Source organism: Amborella trichopoda, chromosome 3 (assembly GCF_054954075.1).
Source record: "Amborella trichopoda isolate Santa Cruz 75 chromosome 3, AtrichopodaSantaCruz75HAP2 v2.0, whole genome shotgun sequence".
NCBI classification, from domain to species: Eukaryota; Viridiplantae; Streptophyta; class Magnoliopsida; order Amborellales; family Amborellaceae; genus Amborella; species Amborella trichopoda.
In genome coordinates, this window is record NC_142338.1 from 60,179,410 (window position 1) to 60,198,202 (window position 18,793).

Below are 18,793 nucleotides of genomic sequence, written 5' to 3' on the forward strand. Positions count from 1 at the left end.
AGGTCATAATCATCATTGACTGTTAGATTTGACATCGGGTGGTTGATGATGTGTTATTGTTTGGGCATAAAATCCAACAAAAAATTTATCGAATATTATAACGCATTTTTATCTATTGGATTTCACATCCAATGACTACAAATGACTGTGACTTATTTGTATAAAAAATAAATTGTCTCGTAATATACAATCCCTATAAATTTCATAGAAAATAAAAGTCCAATCGTGCCAGACTACCATTGCATGTAGTCCCACTCCCAAAACAGGGTAGAGACTACTATTACATGTAGGGCTGTCAATGGTCCAGGCTGGGGAGGGCTGCAAATTCATGTAAACGTAAAGACAACCTTTTATTAGGCAAGGGTCGCGCTTTTAACGGGTCAGCCTGAAGTGGCTCGAAAAGGCTGAAATCCTTCTCTCCCTTGGCTTGAAAGCTCTCCCCCACTTCTCTCTCTCTCTCCCTACTTTGCTTTTAGGCAATGGCTCAAGAATGGGGATCATATAGATGCTTTAGCCAATGTTCTGAAAATCGTCTCGGCCAAGGTGATTCCGGCCCTGGCCGAGGTAATTTACTCGAATGAGTCCGAATAACTTGTATGAGTCCAATCTTTTTTTTAAAAAAAAAAATTAAAGATAAAAGCCAGATATAAATACTGCAAGAGTCACTTTTAATATTAGGTAACACATTGGAATGTTGGTTATTGCTTTGTAGATCTATTTAGAAGAGGTATTGAGATCCACTAAAAAAAAAAAAGAAAAAAAAGGACAAAGGACTTCTTAAAGGTTGCAGCGTTAAAAAGGTATCTACGGTGGTTTTTAGAGAGAGAGAGTGGGCGGAGAAAGAGAGGGGATGGTGGGGTGAGAAAATATGTTATTGGAGTTAGAGTGAATGGATTATGAGAGAGTGAGGGGCGGTGGGGATAGGGGAATGAGGTGGTGAATAGCCCCCAGTGCTGACCCCTCTTGTCAAATTTTTTTATTTCTCAATATTATTTAAAGGTTTTATTTTTTCTAAAAACTATGTTAGTATTTTTTTTGAGAGATTTTCCTTTTTTTGAAAAAAGGCTTCGACCGGCCCACGCATTATTTGGACCACCCCAGGCTTTGTCCGATAGATTCTTTTGGACTGAGCTGGTCTTGTCCAATAGATTCTTTTGGACTGGGCCGCTCTCTAATAATATATTCGGGTTGGGACAAACTAGTATTGAGCTTTTTCTGGCCCGAACTAGCCCATGGCGTCCCTAATTCCATATGGTCCCGTGCCCAATCAGGCTGGGGAGGGGAGTTTTTTTTGACAATTTGGTTTTGTTTTGGAAAAAGAAACAAAGGTGTGTGACTTCTCGTCAATTAAAGTAAATGTCTTGCTATAAAAAGAAATGAAAAATATATAAAGAGATCATTTACTTTTAATATATGAAAGTTACAATTAGATATGAGACTCATGACTTCATCGAGTGTATGGTCATTGTTTGGGAATAATGACAAAACATGATCCGTGTAGCTGACTCCAAATAGTTGAAAAAATACTATGATGACGATAATGATAATATAGAGGTTACAATTACTCTTGTCCGTCAAATTAGATTGTTATAAAAGTATCATTGACTAGACTCAAATTTTTTTTTAAGAGGCTTAAGCTTTATAAAATAAAATAAAATGTCATCTCAAATCCTCATTTACAAAGCACTTTTTGCAATAGAAGTTTCCATGATGGCTTTAAATTCAGTTTTCAACAGCGACAAAAAATTTTGATCCTAAAAAAATCATGGTATGTCTTGTGCATCTTTGAACACTTATTTTTTGGATGAAATTGATGGTCTAGACAATTTGTCAAAATATACAATATTTCTAGAGTTTGAAATCTAAATTTTTTTCACAATCCTAATGTTGAAGTCAAGATGATCGATGTAAATGTCTTTTCATGCTTGAATTATGGATGAATTATGAGGTGAAGCTTTACTAAGTTTGATAACGTGTAGTTTGTATGGAGCCCAGGCTCTAAATAATCAAAGTGAAGCACACATTCAAATAGTTCTAGAAATGTCGTTTCAATAATGGAAATCTTTGTGACAACTTTAAAATATATTTTCATCTTTAATTATAAAATTTAAAATTTAAAAAATAGTGCAAATCGAGCATATCGATAAAAATTTAAAATTATCAGTAAAAAAATTATATTATAAAATACGTTATTTTTAAAACTTGTAAACCTATATATATATTTTTCATGTCCATGTATGTCGAGATGACCGATTTAAAGATATTTGTGCAAAATTTATGAGAGGGGCACCTATACGACTGCACTAGTTTTCTTCCCAAAATAATAATTATCCTCTCTCCACAGGGAATACACGTTCCTGAAATTTGCGGCGCATACTATGCTCTTTCTCTCTCTAAAATCTAAGCATTATCCGCCCTTTGTATTTCTAGAAAATGAAATAAAAAAGGAAAAACCACCGAAAATTATCCTCTCTTTTATTCGATGCCCTAGTTTCTGTTCTCCGAATCCCGCAAAATAGGCCATCGACTTCTGAATAATTCGCAATCTCGACATCTTTGAGTTTTCTTGGGCGCCAAAATTTTCCGGCGAGTTTTGCTGGAATCTGACGGGAATTTGCCGGAAACCCAAATTCCAGCCGCTTCTGTGCCGTGAAAAGGTGAACAAACAGAAGGCTTTGCTTCTACTTCATTTTTTTCGGCGATTGTTTTTTTTGACAATATTTTTCCTGGGAATTTTGCACGTCCATGGGAGGTTCTTTCGAATTTTTTATGCTTCTTGTTCTCTGATGGACCACAAGAACTTCTATAGTAGCGGTATGCTCTCTCTCTCTTTCCTCCTCATTGTAACTCTCTCTCTCTATTTTTTTTTCCCATCTCTCTATCTCTCTCTCTCTCTCTCTCTGGGATTTATTTCTTGACGCTTTTATTGTCGAATATTTGATTTTCGTTCAATTTATTTTTCTTAATACATTTGTAACGCTTCATCTCGTCTTCCCATTTATTTTTGGTGAATTTCCATCGTTCTTTCTCCCTCTCCTATCGCCAGGTCTGTTTTCCTCTCCCTCGTTCGTCTTATTATTTATCTCTCTTTCTTTATCTTACAAGTTCTTGCTTGCTTTACACTCCTATTAATGTGTTTTAGGGTTTATTTAATGTTGCCTGGTTTGAGAACACGATTTCTCAAGGAAATTTTGTTGTTCTCTTCATGGTATTTCCCTTTATGTATTGGCTTGATTTTGCTTGTTCCTCTGAAACTTCTGATGACTTTTGAGGATTTTTCCTTGGATTGTTGTTCGGTTTTTGAGTAATGTATTTGGAGAATTTCTTTATAGGTTTATTTGGAATTTCAGCTAAGGAAGTTTTTTGAGGAAATATTTGTGATTGCGGGGCTTATTTCTTGAATTGGAGGATTAAAGATGCGGTCTAGGGTTCCTTATTTTTATTTTTATTTAATTTTGGAACATTTCTCGAATTAAATTTGTCGTTACCCTTGTGCAAGTGCCATTCTAGGGTTTTAATTGAAGTTGGCGGATAGGCTTTATTTCTATAATAGTTGTTTATTCATCTACTATTATCATGTGAATAATCACATATTTCAGATTTTATATCTAAAATTTGAACTAGGGCAAAGCTCTCCTGATTATTTATTTTATTGTACATCTATATGACGATATAAGGAGACCATTTATTGGATTAGAGCATTGAAATCATTCTTAGATTCTGTGGTGTGTTTTTGTTTTTCTCCTTGGTGGATGCTATTGTGTTTTCTTTCGTTATAATGTTTCTAACATGCATTTATTTATCACATTGAGATTGATATTCATCTTTTTCTTTTTAATTCCTCTGTTTATATGGCAAGGACTGAAAAAAACTTACTGCCAAGACATCATACCATCTTTATGATGTTTTAGGGCTTGAATTTGATTTCTTAACATCTCGTGTAAAGGATTCACAACCAGGGCTCTGTTTTGGAGTGTCTGGATCTCCTCTCTGCATGTTTTTATTCCTTGTTGGTTGTATGGCTCATTCATTTAAAGGGGCCACACCTTTTGAAGGGTTAGCTCTATCAAATTGAAACTGAAGAAATTGGCAATATTATTCTCAAATACTGTGTATCTCACCTCTTAGAAGAATTCACATGGATCTAGTGATTAACTTGTGTTTTGTATCAGAAACCTCCTGTTTCTAATACCATGGGAAATCTATAACCAAATCTAAGGAATCAATTGTCCTTAAAAGACTATGTTTAATCTTTGATAACGTGGAAGCATGTCTTTTTCTGTTAATTTAAAAAAATCACCCTTGTGACAACATTTTTTTTCTTTGATGAATAAGAACAATAATAGACTTGACTGATTCTATTTTTTGATTTTTGAAAACTAAAAACACAGACTTGATAAAAAAAAAGGGGAAAATATTTACATATCCCGTATTTTTAAGTTTCATTTCTTGATAAACCCAAGGTTTCAAAAGATATATTCTAACCCCTGACCACTTTAAACCTATTTTTTAACTTAAACAAATGTGAGAAAGATATGCTATTTCTAAACTCAATCATTTATCTCTCTTCACTTATAAATCCCAAACTTCTATCTTTCTTTCTCTTCATGTGTCATTGACTCTCTCTCTCCTCCCGTCTTTCTCCAAACACCTCTCTCTCTGCTCCCCGTAACCGCTCACCTCCATGAAGCCCTTTTCTCTCTCTAGAAGTTTGGGAGGATGACTTTTAAAAAAGGCATATCTTTTTAGATTTCTTTGGCCTAAAAAAACAGTGTTTAAATTAGCTCAGGGGGTTAGAAGAAATAAAATCTTCAATTTTTATGCCCCAAGATATCTTTTAAAACCTTGAGCCTATTGTGAAATGAAACTTAAAAATTGGGGGCATGGAGATAGTTTCCCCAAAAAAAAAACCATTACGAAATGTTTGTTTTATCATGAAAGGAAAAAAACTGTGGGCTCTCTTTGTCGACTTTTTTGTGTACTTTCATTCATCTTGTTTGCTCATTGTGGTGGTTCTTTTGATTTCCATTTATTTTAATTTGATACTTAGGCTAGGCTCCTTTAATTTCTACAAAGGTTATCACTTCTTGTTACAGGGTTGCATTCTTAGTGGTAACTATTCTATTCAGAACCCTGGTTAACTTGTTCCCTATAACATGCCATGGGAACAGGTTCTGACCTATCCAAACAAAACGGCAAGGGGGTTAAAAGAACGGGACACTGCTCTGGAACTATGAGGATCCCTCTAATGACATTACATCGAGGAGGAGCCTTGCCCGATATGGAGTCGCAAATTCATTATTTGGAGACGGAGGCATATAGTGCTGTTTTGAAGGCTTTCATTGCTCAGTCTGATTCTCTCTCATGGGTAATTGCTTGTTCCTCATGGTCCATGAATTGCTTTCAATCTTTTTGGTTGCTATAACCCAAATAATGCTTTGAAATCATTCTATCTGTACTATACCATAACATACTGATAGTTTATATACTTCTCTTTCTATTGTGAAAGTTTTGGTCGGGTTTTTCTCTATTATTCTTGCTTCACAATCGCACATGCATTGCATGTAAATTGTTAAGTGAAAATAAATGTATTATTGAAAAACAATTTGCAAAAACCCTAAAAGAAAGAAAAAATAAAAAAAAAACAATAGTGCAAAAAGGAGAAGAAAAGAAAGAAAAAATAAAAACAATATTTCAATATAACTACCACTAAATTTCTGGTTTCAAGTGCTAGAGTTTGGTATTAGCACGCAGGAAAGGAGTTACACCAGCAAATCTTCATGTGGGTTAGAGATATAGAGTTAAAGCTCACAGTTACACACACACACAAGGGGGGTGGGAGAGGTGGTTGTGTTTCGTGTGTGTTCATTCTCTGTATGCGGTGCTTCACAGGGAAAAGAAGGGCTTATAACTGAGCTGAGGAGGGAACTCAGGGTTTCAGATGTTGAACACAGAGAACTCCTTGGGAGAATCGATTCAGATGAGACTATTAGGAGGATAAGGTATGTGATAAAAATGTAGCTTTGTCAGTTCCCTTCTTATGTGCTTTTGTTGCCTCTTTATTTCATTTTATTTATCTTTTAATTTGAAACAGGGATTGGCGTGAAGGTGGTACCAAGGAGCCTGGTGCGCTAGGGCAAAGGGTTACATTCAAGAAGAGACCTGCATCATCTTCCGCAGAACAACTTCACCAAACTCAGTCTTTGATGCTTACTGATCCTTCCCATCGTGGAGCTATTCCTTCTCCATTTACCGTAAGTAAAAAGTCTACTAGGACAAATAATTTGTTGGTACGCAGATGGTTTACCTTCTTGTATTCAATGATGTTTTGTTAGTTTTGGGAAGATAAAAAGTTATCTAAGAAAAATATATTGAGAACTGAGAACTGCATAATTTAAAGGTCTGTTACTCGCTGTGCTTTACGTGCATACCAATATGTTGTTGCAAATTTTATTTAAGTATCCTTAAGCTACTAAAGAATTTCATTTGGCCCTAGAGCTGCTTTTTATTGGGTCATTGATGTAGGATTGATGATTTTTCTTTTATAAAAATTGCTGCAGTAAGGGGAGCACTGATTTATTTCATTTGATTAAAATTAATGAAAGTACTTTATATTTCATGGATGTAGTATGTGGCATGCTAGTATCTCGGGCTGGCAAAATTGTTATGGTTTTTTGTTGTGGGTCAACAAAGTTCTGTGATCTTCATGTGGTTCAACAATGATCTGTTAACTGCAACCTTGATACATACACTTTTCCAAATGATTATTTTAAAGGGAAATTATATTCTCTGTCCTTCCTCATTTGGTCATGTGTATGTGTGTACTTTCTAAAATTGATCGTACTCTTCTCTTGGTGCTACTCTTCTCCCCTAAATGACTAAATTGTTAGTTTTTGTATTGCTGAGTTGACACCTTTTTTTTGTTCAGTGGTAGGATACAGACTTCCAATTAGTTGGGAAAAGGCTTTGATGATGATGATTATGATGATGATGATGATGATGGTATGATAGAGACTTAGGGTTTAGAATTACAATTGTCAACTACCAACCAATCAAACACGTGCCTGATTCATGATTACATACTAAATGTGGGCCATGTTGGTGTGAAAATTGCATTATTGTTAGTGTCCTGAAGCTTCGGACCATTAGGGCTTTAATGTTCCATACTTTTGATTTTATGCGCTTAAAGACTGTTTCATTTAGCTGGTCATATAATAACTGATTATTGCCAAAGTTAGCTTTACTTCAAAGAGTAGGTAATGCTACTTTTAGGTGATTGTGGTGGCCATTTATTTCCACAAAATGTGAATTATTTAGAGCTTTGCTTATGTTGTGCAGGTACCTGATGTGAAGAACGGGAGACATGGGGGTGACATGGTCCTTAAAAGGCACGATAGGATCGAGATACGTCAGACTGATAGGCTTATCTATGAGGTGAGGTGTATATAATTGTTAGATTATAGTGCTCATCTTCGACCATAATATTAATAAGACATTAGGATTATATTTGCATATGCATGCAGTCTCCACCTTCTGATATGTAATATACTGCTGAGTACTACGAGGTGATGATAGAGGTGGAAATCAACTATTCTTCTGCTTGAGTGAACAATGACGAAGGATTGGTTCATCTTCCCTGTCCATCTTTGACATGGATGGTGGATATCTGCATGTGATAGTACAAACAGTATCAAACAGTATACTGCATTTAGCATGATGGACTTCCCCAATAAGACTGTTGAGTTTGGTATTATTTGAATGCGCAAAGCATTTATGGGCAAGGGCAGAATAGATATTTGTTTAGAAATCTTGGGCATTTTGTCAGCTGCTGAATCCAAATTTGTTACCTTCAACAACTAACAAATGCCTGTTCAATTCGCGTACATAATGATTATGCGATAGGATGCGTCTAGATGAGTGTGCTACAATTTTCACACTTTGAGTTCACTAAGTGTTGGCAACTCTTTTTTCTTTGTTTTTTTTTGTGGGAGCATGTTAACGTCGTAAGAATGGACCATTTGATATCACATTTGGGCTCGCCGCTCAGACCACCTATGCCGGGGGCTAGGGCAGGCAGTGGGTTGGGTCTAGCTGGACCCATACTCGTACCCGAGATAGAACATGTATACCCAGATCCGGACCTGATGGGTCCAAAATTCGAGTACCCGTACTCGTACCCGAGGGAACCCTTTGGACCCGGGACCCGGACCCGTACCCGACTGAGAAAATGCATCCCCTGCAAAATGAGAAGATAGCATCATCGCTGAGAAAATGAATCACTGAGAAAATGCATCATTGCTGTTCCTAAAAATACATCCCCTATACATTGAGTCCCTAACACTAAAAAACCCTCATTCCACTTAAAAAAATCTGGAGAAATTTCTCCTATGGAAGTCCCTGCAAAAACCAAGATCAAGCACCAGATCTTCACCAGAATCCATCCTTTTGCCCTAAGATCTGGTTTATCCGACAAGTTCTCATCATCTTCTCTGGTTAGTTCACAAGTCCAATAGAAGTTTAAACCCTGACCTCGACAAGCCATCGATGCATACAGCGACAAAGGGTATCAAAATAGGGAAAACAAAAAGAGAAGATAGCAACACGATGAAACGAAGATGAAAGCTCACCTGGTTCTTATGGTGGCGGTATGCCGATGGCACGGGATTAGGGTTTTCAGGGGGAGGGGCTGCAGCAACCAGGGTTGGAGTTTTGGGGCTCCATGTGATTGAAAACCTAAGATAAGCTAATCCTCAAGCTATTTTGTTCATTGAAAATAAATGAGGGATAAGAGAAAAAATGAATTTTACTCATAAAACCCCTTTCTCTCTCTAATATTTTTGCTCTTTCTCGCGCTACCCGTTCCCTCTTTCTCTCTCTAATATCTATCTTCCTCCTCTCAGTACCCTCTCTCTATAGAGTATCTATCTTCTCTTATTTCTTGGGCATTCTGAGTCGGTGCCGCACCACTCTGTTAGAACAGAGCGAGAGGTTTGGGTAAAACTAAAACCCTAAAAGAAAACTTAAAACTAACGGGTTTGGGTTGGGCATGTGGCGGGTACACCCATACCCGTACCCAAAACTTTTCGGGTACACCTTGTAGGACCCGGATGCTACCCGCGGGTCCAAACCATACCTGGACCCGTGTCGGGTATACCTGTCAGGAATGGGTCGGGTCTGGGTCTGGGTCTGGGTCCATTGCGACCCCTAGCGGGGGCTCAATCCTATGTGTTGGCAACTCCTATTAATAATTTTACTTGAAAGGCTTTGAAGTTAGGATATGAAGAAGTTTTACTTGAAAAAGACTCAGACGTTTGAAAATGAAGAGAGAACAATCTGTTATTCGTTCTTCTAATGGAATAACTATCACATTCTTTTAGAGTTAGTGTTTGGGAACTTCCCCGAGTTGACTCGCAGCCTGCCAAGCTCGGAATAGGGTACAAGTAGCACTCGAGCAAGTACTGTACTGGTCACATTTTTTTTTTTGGCCCGCCGGGGGGGGGGGGGGGAGTGGTTGTGAATCTGTCCCCTTTGCTTTCATTTTTAAAGATTGTTGGACCTAGGGTGTCCAAGTTGAGCTAATTTTTCGTATTTAACAAGATTTTTGCCTGATCTATCTATTAGATGCATTAGATTTGAGAAGAAACCATATGAAGGATTTGAGAGATTGATAAGTTCTGGCCAAGTTTTTATTCGATTTTAAAAATTGTGATTTCTTCGCAATGGATATCAATCTTCGATGAAAGTTGATCCCTAGGCCATTTATGTGTTCTTCATCCAACCGTAGGCTGATTTTCACAAAAAAAATGAAAAATTAGGATTTGAGATCTTTCAAATTCGGATTTACCATTCATCCAAAATCTTCACAAGTTCAGATCTCCTAGATCTGAAAGTAGAACCCAAATTTAGTTTAGGGGTTTTGATTGGGATTTTATAAGGAAGCTTTGACGAGGATTTGAGGCTTCAATTCGCTTGAAGAGATAAGACTGGGTTATTAATGTCGAGATTTTGGGTATGTTTCAACCTTTTTAATTTAATTCATAAAATTTATTTATTTTGACTAAATCAAGTGTAATCAATTTATAATCCATTTGTATATACACTTTTATGTTTTCTATATTTTAGTTTTTTTCTATTTTTTCCTTTTTAGGGTATCTGTTTTTTTTTTTGTAAGTCAATAACATTATCTTTTCACTATTCCATGTTTTATATGCTTTTTTTGTTATTTTGGATTTTTATTTTTTTGGATTTTCATATTTTTTAGTTTTTTCCCTTTTTTGGCCTCGTTTTTTAAGCTTATGCAGGACTCGGGTGAGTTGACTTGGACCTGCCCAAGTTACCCGGCTTGGCAAGGGCTGAGTTCCTTGCCTGAGCCGTGGAAACACTGTTTTTAAGTTGTTTCTTTTAAAAGCTTGCGTATTTACTTCTTTCATTTTAAGAAGTTTTTCTGCTAACATTTAGTTGCTTGGTATTGCAGATCGAGAGGGTGTGTGGAGTAGCTAATCCTGATCCAGTTCAAGTAGAGAAGGCAAAGTTGATCCTCAGGGTCAGTTTATCTTTTCTTACATGTCTTTTCATATGGGAGGGAAGGAGGGAGGGGAGGGGAGGGGAGGGGAGGGGAGGGCTGGAGGGAGGGAGGGAGGGGAGCGGCGGTAGGGAGTGAGGGAGGGAGGGGAGCGGCGGTAGTGAGTGAGGGAGGGAGCGAGATGTTTTAATGCTTTAGCCTTTTCCTTCTTCTGGTGCAGGAACATGAGCTCTCACTTCTTGCAGCAATCGCCAAACTCGATGATCTGTCGGATGGGGGTGAGATTTGGCTCGCTGTTCCTAAATGTTTACAGTTTTTTCCTTAATAAAAACACAAAATGTTACTGTATATCCAAGTTTTTAATATTCCTGTACGTTTCAAGATGGCATTTTATTTCTCTTTCTCACCCACACGCTATGAAATGTTGTTATGTGAGTTTTAGAAATTACTTGAGCCTGGTAATCAGAATCTCAGATCAGTGAAAAAGAGAACCATCTTGACATGAGAAGAGGAAGAAGGGGGAGGGCGGATGGACCCCTGGGGCACAGTCTCAAGCCCCATCACTGACCCATCCATCCTGAGGCCATCCTCCACAGTAACCCTACTCACCACAATTCCCACAGTAACTATATCCACTGCTCTCTGACCACACCCACAGTGAAACCTACCCCCAACAGTAGCCCTACTCATTAGCATCCTTCAATCCTCCCCTCCCTCCCAAACAGAAGGAATTCTTTCGAAGCAAGAATTGTACCCCCACCATATAGTGCTCAATACTCCCGAGAAACAGATAATATTCCTTGGCAACCGTGGTCTGCTATTAGTCCCCCTTTGCCAACACTACATGACCATTCCAAGTTAATCCACCCAGGAAGCCATAACGACGTAGCCACATACTGCAACTACTCTCTAATCCTTCTCCTAGCACAAATACACTTCTGCTCATTCTATCGACCCTGTCCAACTCTCCCTTATAACTCTGAACTCAGATTTCATCGCCAAATCAGTAATCCTGTTGATTGCACGGTTGATCTTCCCAATCCACTTCTAACACGGCCATGATGCAGTTCCTTCCACCATCAGTCCCTCTAGCAATTGCTAGACCAGAGCAAGGCAAGTCCAGAGAGGTCGATGAAGAAGGGTGGCAGGTGGTGGAGCGCCAGAATCGCCCGGAAACAAACCCCCACCCCCCCCCCCCCCCCCCGGCCCTTGTCTTCTTTTTTCTTCCCCCAGAAAAAAAAAAAAAAAGTCACCAAAATCCCTTGTTAAAATTACAAACTCATCCTCGTTGGATTTCATACTGAATTTTATGGCTTTCATGAATGAAGGCCACTTATCCCAGATGCTTTGAGGAGCAAGGCTAAGGGTAGATGACCAGAGAGCCAAGAGGCCTCTCTAGTACAATAAACTAAAATCTTTGCTAACCCCCTCCTTTGAGTGGTCCTTAGTTCAGCTGTCTCACTAAATCAGGGTGCTTTTGTGAAAGACCACATCATGTTTGGTTGGGACTTTGATGGCACATGAGCGTATACACTCTTGGAATTAGACTAATCAGTCCAAATTACCAGGCCTTTTATTCAAGTTAGACTGGGGAAAGGCCTATGACCATGTAGAGTAGGGCATTTTCTACATGGTCCTAGAGCTTATGGGGTTTGGGGCAAGGTGCAGGAGGTGGTTTCAGGTTTCATATTCTCACTGTGTTTCATGGTCCTTAATAATGGTTTTCCTTAGCTACCCAAAACAACCATCTCTGGCAGGAGGTGATCAACTCAAAATACCACAGTTCTGAACCCTCGTGGGTACCCTCCCGATGAGCGCATAGCAACTCCTCGGGGATATGGAAGTCCATACTGCATTCTTTCCTACACTTTCAATCCATGATCAGGTACAGGCCTAGGCAGGGCGACAAAACGTTGTTCTGGATCGATACTTGGCTGGAGAATGCACCCCTTAAAGACCTGTACCCTAGACTTTTCCTATTGGCCAGTGACTTTAATGCAACTGTGGAATCCCAGTTTTAGCTTATGGGCAACAGGAGGGTGTGGAGTCCTACCCTCAGAAGACCACACTCGGATCCAGAATTTCAGGAATTCACAGCCCTTTCCATCACTCTAAACTCTGTCTTCCTGCCCCTTCGAGGCCAAGATAGCCTCATCTGGACCCTCGACCACTCGGTGGCCTCCTCCTACTCTTCTCTAGCTCATCCCAGAAGCCCCCCTACTTGCCCCAATTCTATTGTAAACAAAGTTTGGATCCCTTTGGTTCCTCCCAGGATTCAATTCTTCAATTGGATAGCTGGATCCGAGAGAGCACTTACTGTAGATCAATTGCAGAGAAAGGGTCTCCAAATCCCAAATAGATGCATTATGTGCACTGAGGACGAAGAGACCAATGCTCACCTCTTCATCCATGGCAAGGTAGCCTCGTCTACATGGGCTAACATCCTTCAGTTATTCCAATGGCAGTGGGTGCTGGCCTAAGGCCGGCACCCTGCTGTGGCAGGCCTCGGTGGCTGCCACCCTTTGGACAATCTAGACTGAGAGAAATGCCAGAATTTTTCGAAGCCAGTCATCTCCGGTGAATGCACTAGTAGAAAAGATCAGAGAAGCAGTCATCTTCTGGGCCACTCACCACAAACAGTTAAAAAACCTTTGCCACTCTGACTTTCTCCACGGCTGGACTCCCATTCTCTCCGTCAAAACTCAGAGGCCATCACGCTCTTCCCTTTGGAGACCACGCGAAGAGGGCCACATCAAGCTTAACTTCAATGGGTGTTCTATCGGAAACCTAGGCCAGGCAGGCATAGGTGGCTTGTTCCGCGATCACAACAGCAATACCCTTTGCTCCTTTTCTATTCCCACTGGTTTCTCTGATTCAACAATTGTGGAGGCCTCTGCTCTCTGGGAAGGCCTCAGGAAGTTAGACACTAGGTGGGGGCAGTATGTAACCTTTGCAGGCGACTCTTACAGTGTTATAGCCTGGGCCTCAGGCACTGACCCCTGGCCTTGGAGGCTTGACAGCATATTTGAAGAATCTGTCAACTCACAAGGAATCTACAAATCTTGTGGAATCACGTTTGGAGAGAAGCAAATGGTGAGGCCGATTCCCTAGCAAAGGCAGCTGCAACCTTTTCTCAAGCCAACTTGAGCAACCCTTACGGAACCTTTGCTCGACTCCCCAGCACAGATTGGACTTGATATAATGGCTCAATTCATGTCAAGCTTTTTTGATACACCCTTGGTTTTGTACAGGGCACCCGTTTGTGGGTTGCTTATTTTTTGGGTGGAGTATTCTGCCCCCCTCTCCTCTCACATTTTGTCACTTTCGGTTCAATACAGTCAACATATTCAAAAAAATAATAATGGTTTTCCTTAAAGGATACTTCTCCTCTTCATGGGGCTGCAAACCCCTTCGTTTTCTCTATTGTAGGGGAAGTCGTCAGCATGTCCTCACTAACCTCTAAAGTGAAGACCTTCCCAAACGGTCCTCTCATTGTCAAGTATTTGGCCTCCCAATTTCCTGGCTATGTATGCTGATGTGGACAGCCAAGTTTAGGTGTTTCTAACTCTCTATTGACTCAAGATAAACCTGGCTACGACCAAGATGATGGGTTAGTTCCAATAACGAGCTAATGTTGGCTAGGAGGCTTGGTTGTGGAGAGAACTATTACTCAGCAAATACCTAGGTCTCCCACACTGCCTTGGCAAACCTAGAAAGACAGAATGTGATGTGATGGTCGAAAAGTTCGAGAGGAGGTTGGTATCCTAGAAAGCAAGATTGAAGCAGGATTACTCTTATCAAGCCACCTCTCCAACATACAGTTAACCACATGTCTCTTTTCAGGATGCCCGTGTCCATTCTTAATAGGCATGTGCACCTGATGAGAGAATTATTATGGCCTGATTCTGATGGGTGAGTGAAATTTTACTTCCCAAAGAGGGATTTCATGTGCAATTCTAAGAGGGAGGGTTGGTTGGGTATAGAAAGACTTATAGAGCAATGCCCTCGTTCTATAAGTGGTGCTGGTGGTTTGCATTACAGAATGGGCTACGGCAGCAAGTTATTCAGAATATAAGTATGACTTGGATGAGTTACGTTTGTTACCAGTGGGTTTCTTAGTTGTTCGAGGGTTGGTGCCTGGATGACCATATCCATTGTCTATGAAGAGATCTCCCATAGAACCCATCTTACGCCGGCAATGGTCGCCCAGTTTAGATCATGGAAGGGCTTAAGGGCAGGGGAAAGTACTCTGGAAAGCCTCTTCCTTGCTAGTTCTCCCTCGGCACAAATCAAAATGTCACAATCAAGCGATCCCACAAGGTGCTTGGGGGTCAATTAATTTAGGCCCCTACTTTTAGGAGAAATCTTCAGGACACGGAGGTCTCAGATTGGCAACCTTCTTACACCTACTCAACAACCAGTTCATACCATGAGAGGGAAAAGACAGGTGGAAGGCCTTCTAATAGTAGTTCAGTTACTGCTATTGGGCATTGGGTTGGTACTAGGGGCCGCTACGCCCTCTGGCATCTTTCACACTCTAATGTATAATGAATTGACAGCCACAAAGAGCTGGTCGGCCACTGGGAAAAAGGCCTAGATCATCCCTGTTCCCCATAAAATCAAGGCATTTAATTGGCTTGTAATAATAGATCAAATACAAAGGAGAGGTATCCTGCTTCCTAACTGGTGTTTTTTTCAAGCAGGCTGAGGGAACTATGGACCCCTTATTCGTGCCTTGCGTAGTGCCAGGTGTGGTTTTCAAGCAAGCTGAGGGAACTATGGAACGCTTATTCATGCCTTGCCTAGTGCCAGGTGTGGGTCACTGCATGGGGTTTCTTTGAATGGTAGTGGGTGTGGCCAGAAAGTGTTCAGCAGCTCTTTTCAGCATACTTATGCAACTGTTTCCTAGGCTGGTCTCTTCCTATGGCTTGCATCCATCATGGCTTTGTTCTGGTCCTCATGACTTGAGGTAACACATAAATTTCTGAAAGCAAGGAAAGGCATTTGGATATTTCGTGGGATAAGATTAGAATCTAGATTGAAAAAAAAAGGATAACATTGGAACCACTGCATTTTTGTGGTGTGAAATTGGAAGCATTTCTCGGCCTGGTCTCATCCGACTTCATAGAAAATGGGGAAAGCGTCCTAGGCACTGACAGATGGTAGTTAGCAGATATGACCTGTGGACTCCAGCTACCATTGGGATCATCAAGCTCAATTTGAACGGATTCTCTGTAGGAATTCCAGCCCCCTGGGGAGTGGAAGGGTACCGTTAGATCCATTTGTCAGAATGCTTATTTTCTTATTCGGGTCCCATCAGTGTGTTGATCTCTACAGAGGCCGAGGTGGTGGCTCTGCTGGAATAGATGTTCGACCAATTTTTCCAGTAACCTTTAGACAACCTTTATATATCCTACTAGCACATCTGGCACGCCGCAAATGAGAGGCAAATGTGGCTCTGCTGATGCCCTAGCTAAGGATGAAGGTGCTGGCCATAGTTTTATACTGAATTGTCATCAGTTATAGCCATACCATTTTTCTGTTTTCCACTGTACAAAATGTTTGCGTTTTTGTTTTTTGGTTGTGCAGGTGTGGCATTGACAATTAGAATCATAAATAATTTGTAAATCTCTTTACCAGTAATACAAAAAGTCAATTTTATTTTAAAAAAAAGAAATTACTTGAAACTTTGTAGCTGCCTTTTCATTTCTTATCATTATTGCATTTTTCCTTATTCATGTGTTCTGAAAAATGATCATGTATGAGGTCTTCTGTATTTGGTTGAGGGAGTTCTCTCCCAAACCTGTAGATTGGACATGGTGGTTGCTAGAAGTAGGTTGGTAGTTATTGGGTAGGTGGAGGGAAGTCTAGAATATTCAATATGTGCAGATGACGTTTCCTATAGTGCTTTAAGATCACCGCAGTTGTCAGATCCCAGCAAGGAACAGCTAGGCTCTCTTTCCCCTCCAAATTTGATGGATTTGACAAATTTTGCAAGGAGGAACAACAGCGATTGTCCTTTGTTGAATCTGACGGCTGGGATGACTTTAAATATAGTTTAAACTGTATTTCTTTTGAGTGGCACTCCAACCTATGGCGTTTGAAATGAACTAATGGATTATGTAATTTTGCCTCTAGTTAACACGCCCGGCCGAGGTCCAGCTAACCAAGAAGAAGAAGAGGATGGAGATGAAGAAGGCTCATGACATCTTGGAAATGCAAGCAGTGCTCTCACTAATTCTCTCTCTTGCTAATCCTTCTGATCTAACCATTGGTTGATGTAGAAATGTGCTAGTGTTAACGGTTGCTGTAGGGGAAATGGGAAACATACTCCATAATTATTTTTTGGGGGTTTGGTGTACAGGAGTATATAGCTTACATCTGCTGTTTATTATCGTGGCACGGTTTGATCGGTTTGTTTATCATGGTTTTGGGGATTTTTCATTAGAATTTTGTTGTACAGGGATTGTCTTTTGTTCATGCTGAATGTCACCATGGGTAGTTATCAGTTTCTTTTAACTTCACGCTCTTCAAAGGAAATCTCTCTCTCTCTCTCTCTCAATTCCTGCCCATTTGGTGGTTGAGTTCTGAGCAAAATCGTTCTAAGGCAGTTTCGAGTTGATGATTTTTTAGATTCTTTTTAAAGAGACCTCCAAATGGATCGCCCCCAAGAAATGCAGCGACTAGGGATCTCCTCCAAAGGGATCTTCATTCCAACTAATCGACTTGTCCTCCAAATGGTATTGTTTTATTTGGCTTTATGGATCCAGAAAAAGTTTCTATATGATAAAAATTTAACGTGTAGAAGTAAGATTGCAGTAATCTACATCAAATATTGTATTTGTATAGTGTAGATTTTACGATATTTTATAAGGCATGTTAAATTTATAGATTTTAAATAACATTCAAAATCGTGATATGGCAATATCTTAAAAGACATGCTAAATTTGAGGAGACTTAAATTTACATATAGGGAAAATCCTCTATCCACATGATGGGTAGTGGAAGGGTGCACATGCACCTTTCTATGGTTCGGATTGAGCCACACTACAACTAATGGTTCAAATACACCACATTTAACAATTCAAATTTAATTTTGTATTTTATTTTAATTGTTACCTAAAATTTAGGTGTACATTTTTTTCTATAAGTTGATGCAAATAAATATAATAAAAAGTTTAATTTCAATAAAATAGTTGACCAAATACCTCCATAACTTTCAGGGGTACTTAAATCAATTTATTTCATTCAATATATCTTTTATTGTTTTTATTTTCTATGGAATTTTAAAATAAATATATATCTTAAATTTCAGGTAAAAATAATTTTAAAATTTAAAAAATTAAAAATAAATTTAATTTTCGATGGTTCAAATATGACATGGTCCAATATGAACCGTTGAAGCCCACATCATGTGGATGCTATAATGTTCTTTTGACATTGCCAGTTCATATAAACCGCAACCTATGAGCCTTTGCACTTAAATTTCTCCACGCTACTTTTACAGTTAAATTTCTCGACGCATACATGTGTATGCAATGAGTAGTAGTGTAGTACACATCATTGGTCTTGCTGTTGACATCTGACGGTAAAGGATGATGTCAAACAAAAATAAGAAGCTCAAAAAAAAAAAAAAAATTCTTGCCATTTCAAATTTCTCTACAAGTTATAAGGGAATTTTAGTTATTTTTCTTTTAAAAAATATTTGTTCTTATTGTTATTCGGTGTGCAGGGATGCCCCGAGTTTCATCTAAAAATTATTTGTAAGAAAAGATTAAAAATCAAATACTATAATCTGTCGATGCCCACGTACTATGATTTAGAGCTACAACAACTTGTGTTATATGTGGGTGGTGCCACATGTATAAGTTCCTTTTATCAAAATTTCCCCAAAATTTCAACAATTACGACTCACTACAAGTCATAATTAATGTCCTTTGATAAATATTTTCAAATTAAATAGAAAGAAATGAGCTAATTGATGAGCAAATTATTGCACTATCCACCTCCTGAGTGCTTTTCAAATCATTTCCTCCTTTTTTTCTAATGAGGGTGTATACTATACTCCCGCTGTAGCTGACTGTACAATTACTTCATGCGGTAGAAGACTAACTGACTGAAAATTTTGGGACAACCTGAAAATCACAAGATGATTGTATTCAAAATAAAAACATTGAATTTTGAGTTGGAAAATTGTTTCATGTGGGTTGGACCACATTTCTACATATGCGATCCAAAGTGTAAAGCATCCATTTTAAAGATGGATGCAAG

At 39.2% G+C, this 18,793-nt stretch overlaps 1 protein-coding gene across 3 annotated transcripts; it reads left to right on the forward strand.

The window, feature by feature from the left end:
* The first annotated feature begins 2,174 nt into the window (after positions 1 to 2,174).
* On the forward strand, positions 2,175 to 17,041 carry LOC18421454 (protein EMSY-LIKE 4). 3 transcript variants are annotated; one of them, XM_006826252.4, is made up of 8 exons: positions 2,175 to 2,814; positions 5,172 to 5,368; positions 5,893 to 6,002; positions 6,095 to 6,254; positions 7,339 to 7,434; positions 10,475 to 10,543; positions 10,743 to 10,800; positions 16,661 to 17,041. In XM_006826252.4, exons 1-8 carry the CDS (start codon positions 2,787 to 2,789, stop codon positions 16,726 to 16,728), a joined length of 786 nt encoding a protein of 261 aa, XP_006826315.2. In that variant the 5' UTR covers positions 2,175 to 2,786; the 3' UTR covers positions 16,729 to 17,041. The 3 variants fall into 3 exon arrangements, with proteins under 3 accessions (XP_006826315.2, XP_088718010.1, XP_088718011.1); XM_088861884.1 differs by lacking the exons at positions 10,475 to 10,543; positions 10,743 to 10,800; XM_088861885.1 differs by lacking the exons at positions 2,175 to 2,814; positions 5,172 to 5,368; positions 5,893 to 6,002; positions 6,095 to 6,254 and adding an exon at positions 6,934 to 7,002.
* The last annotated feature ends 1,752 nt before the right edge of the window (positions 17,042 to 18,793 follow it).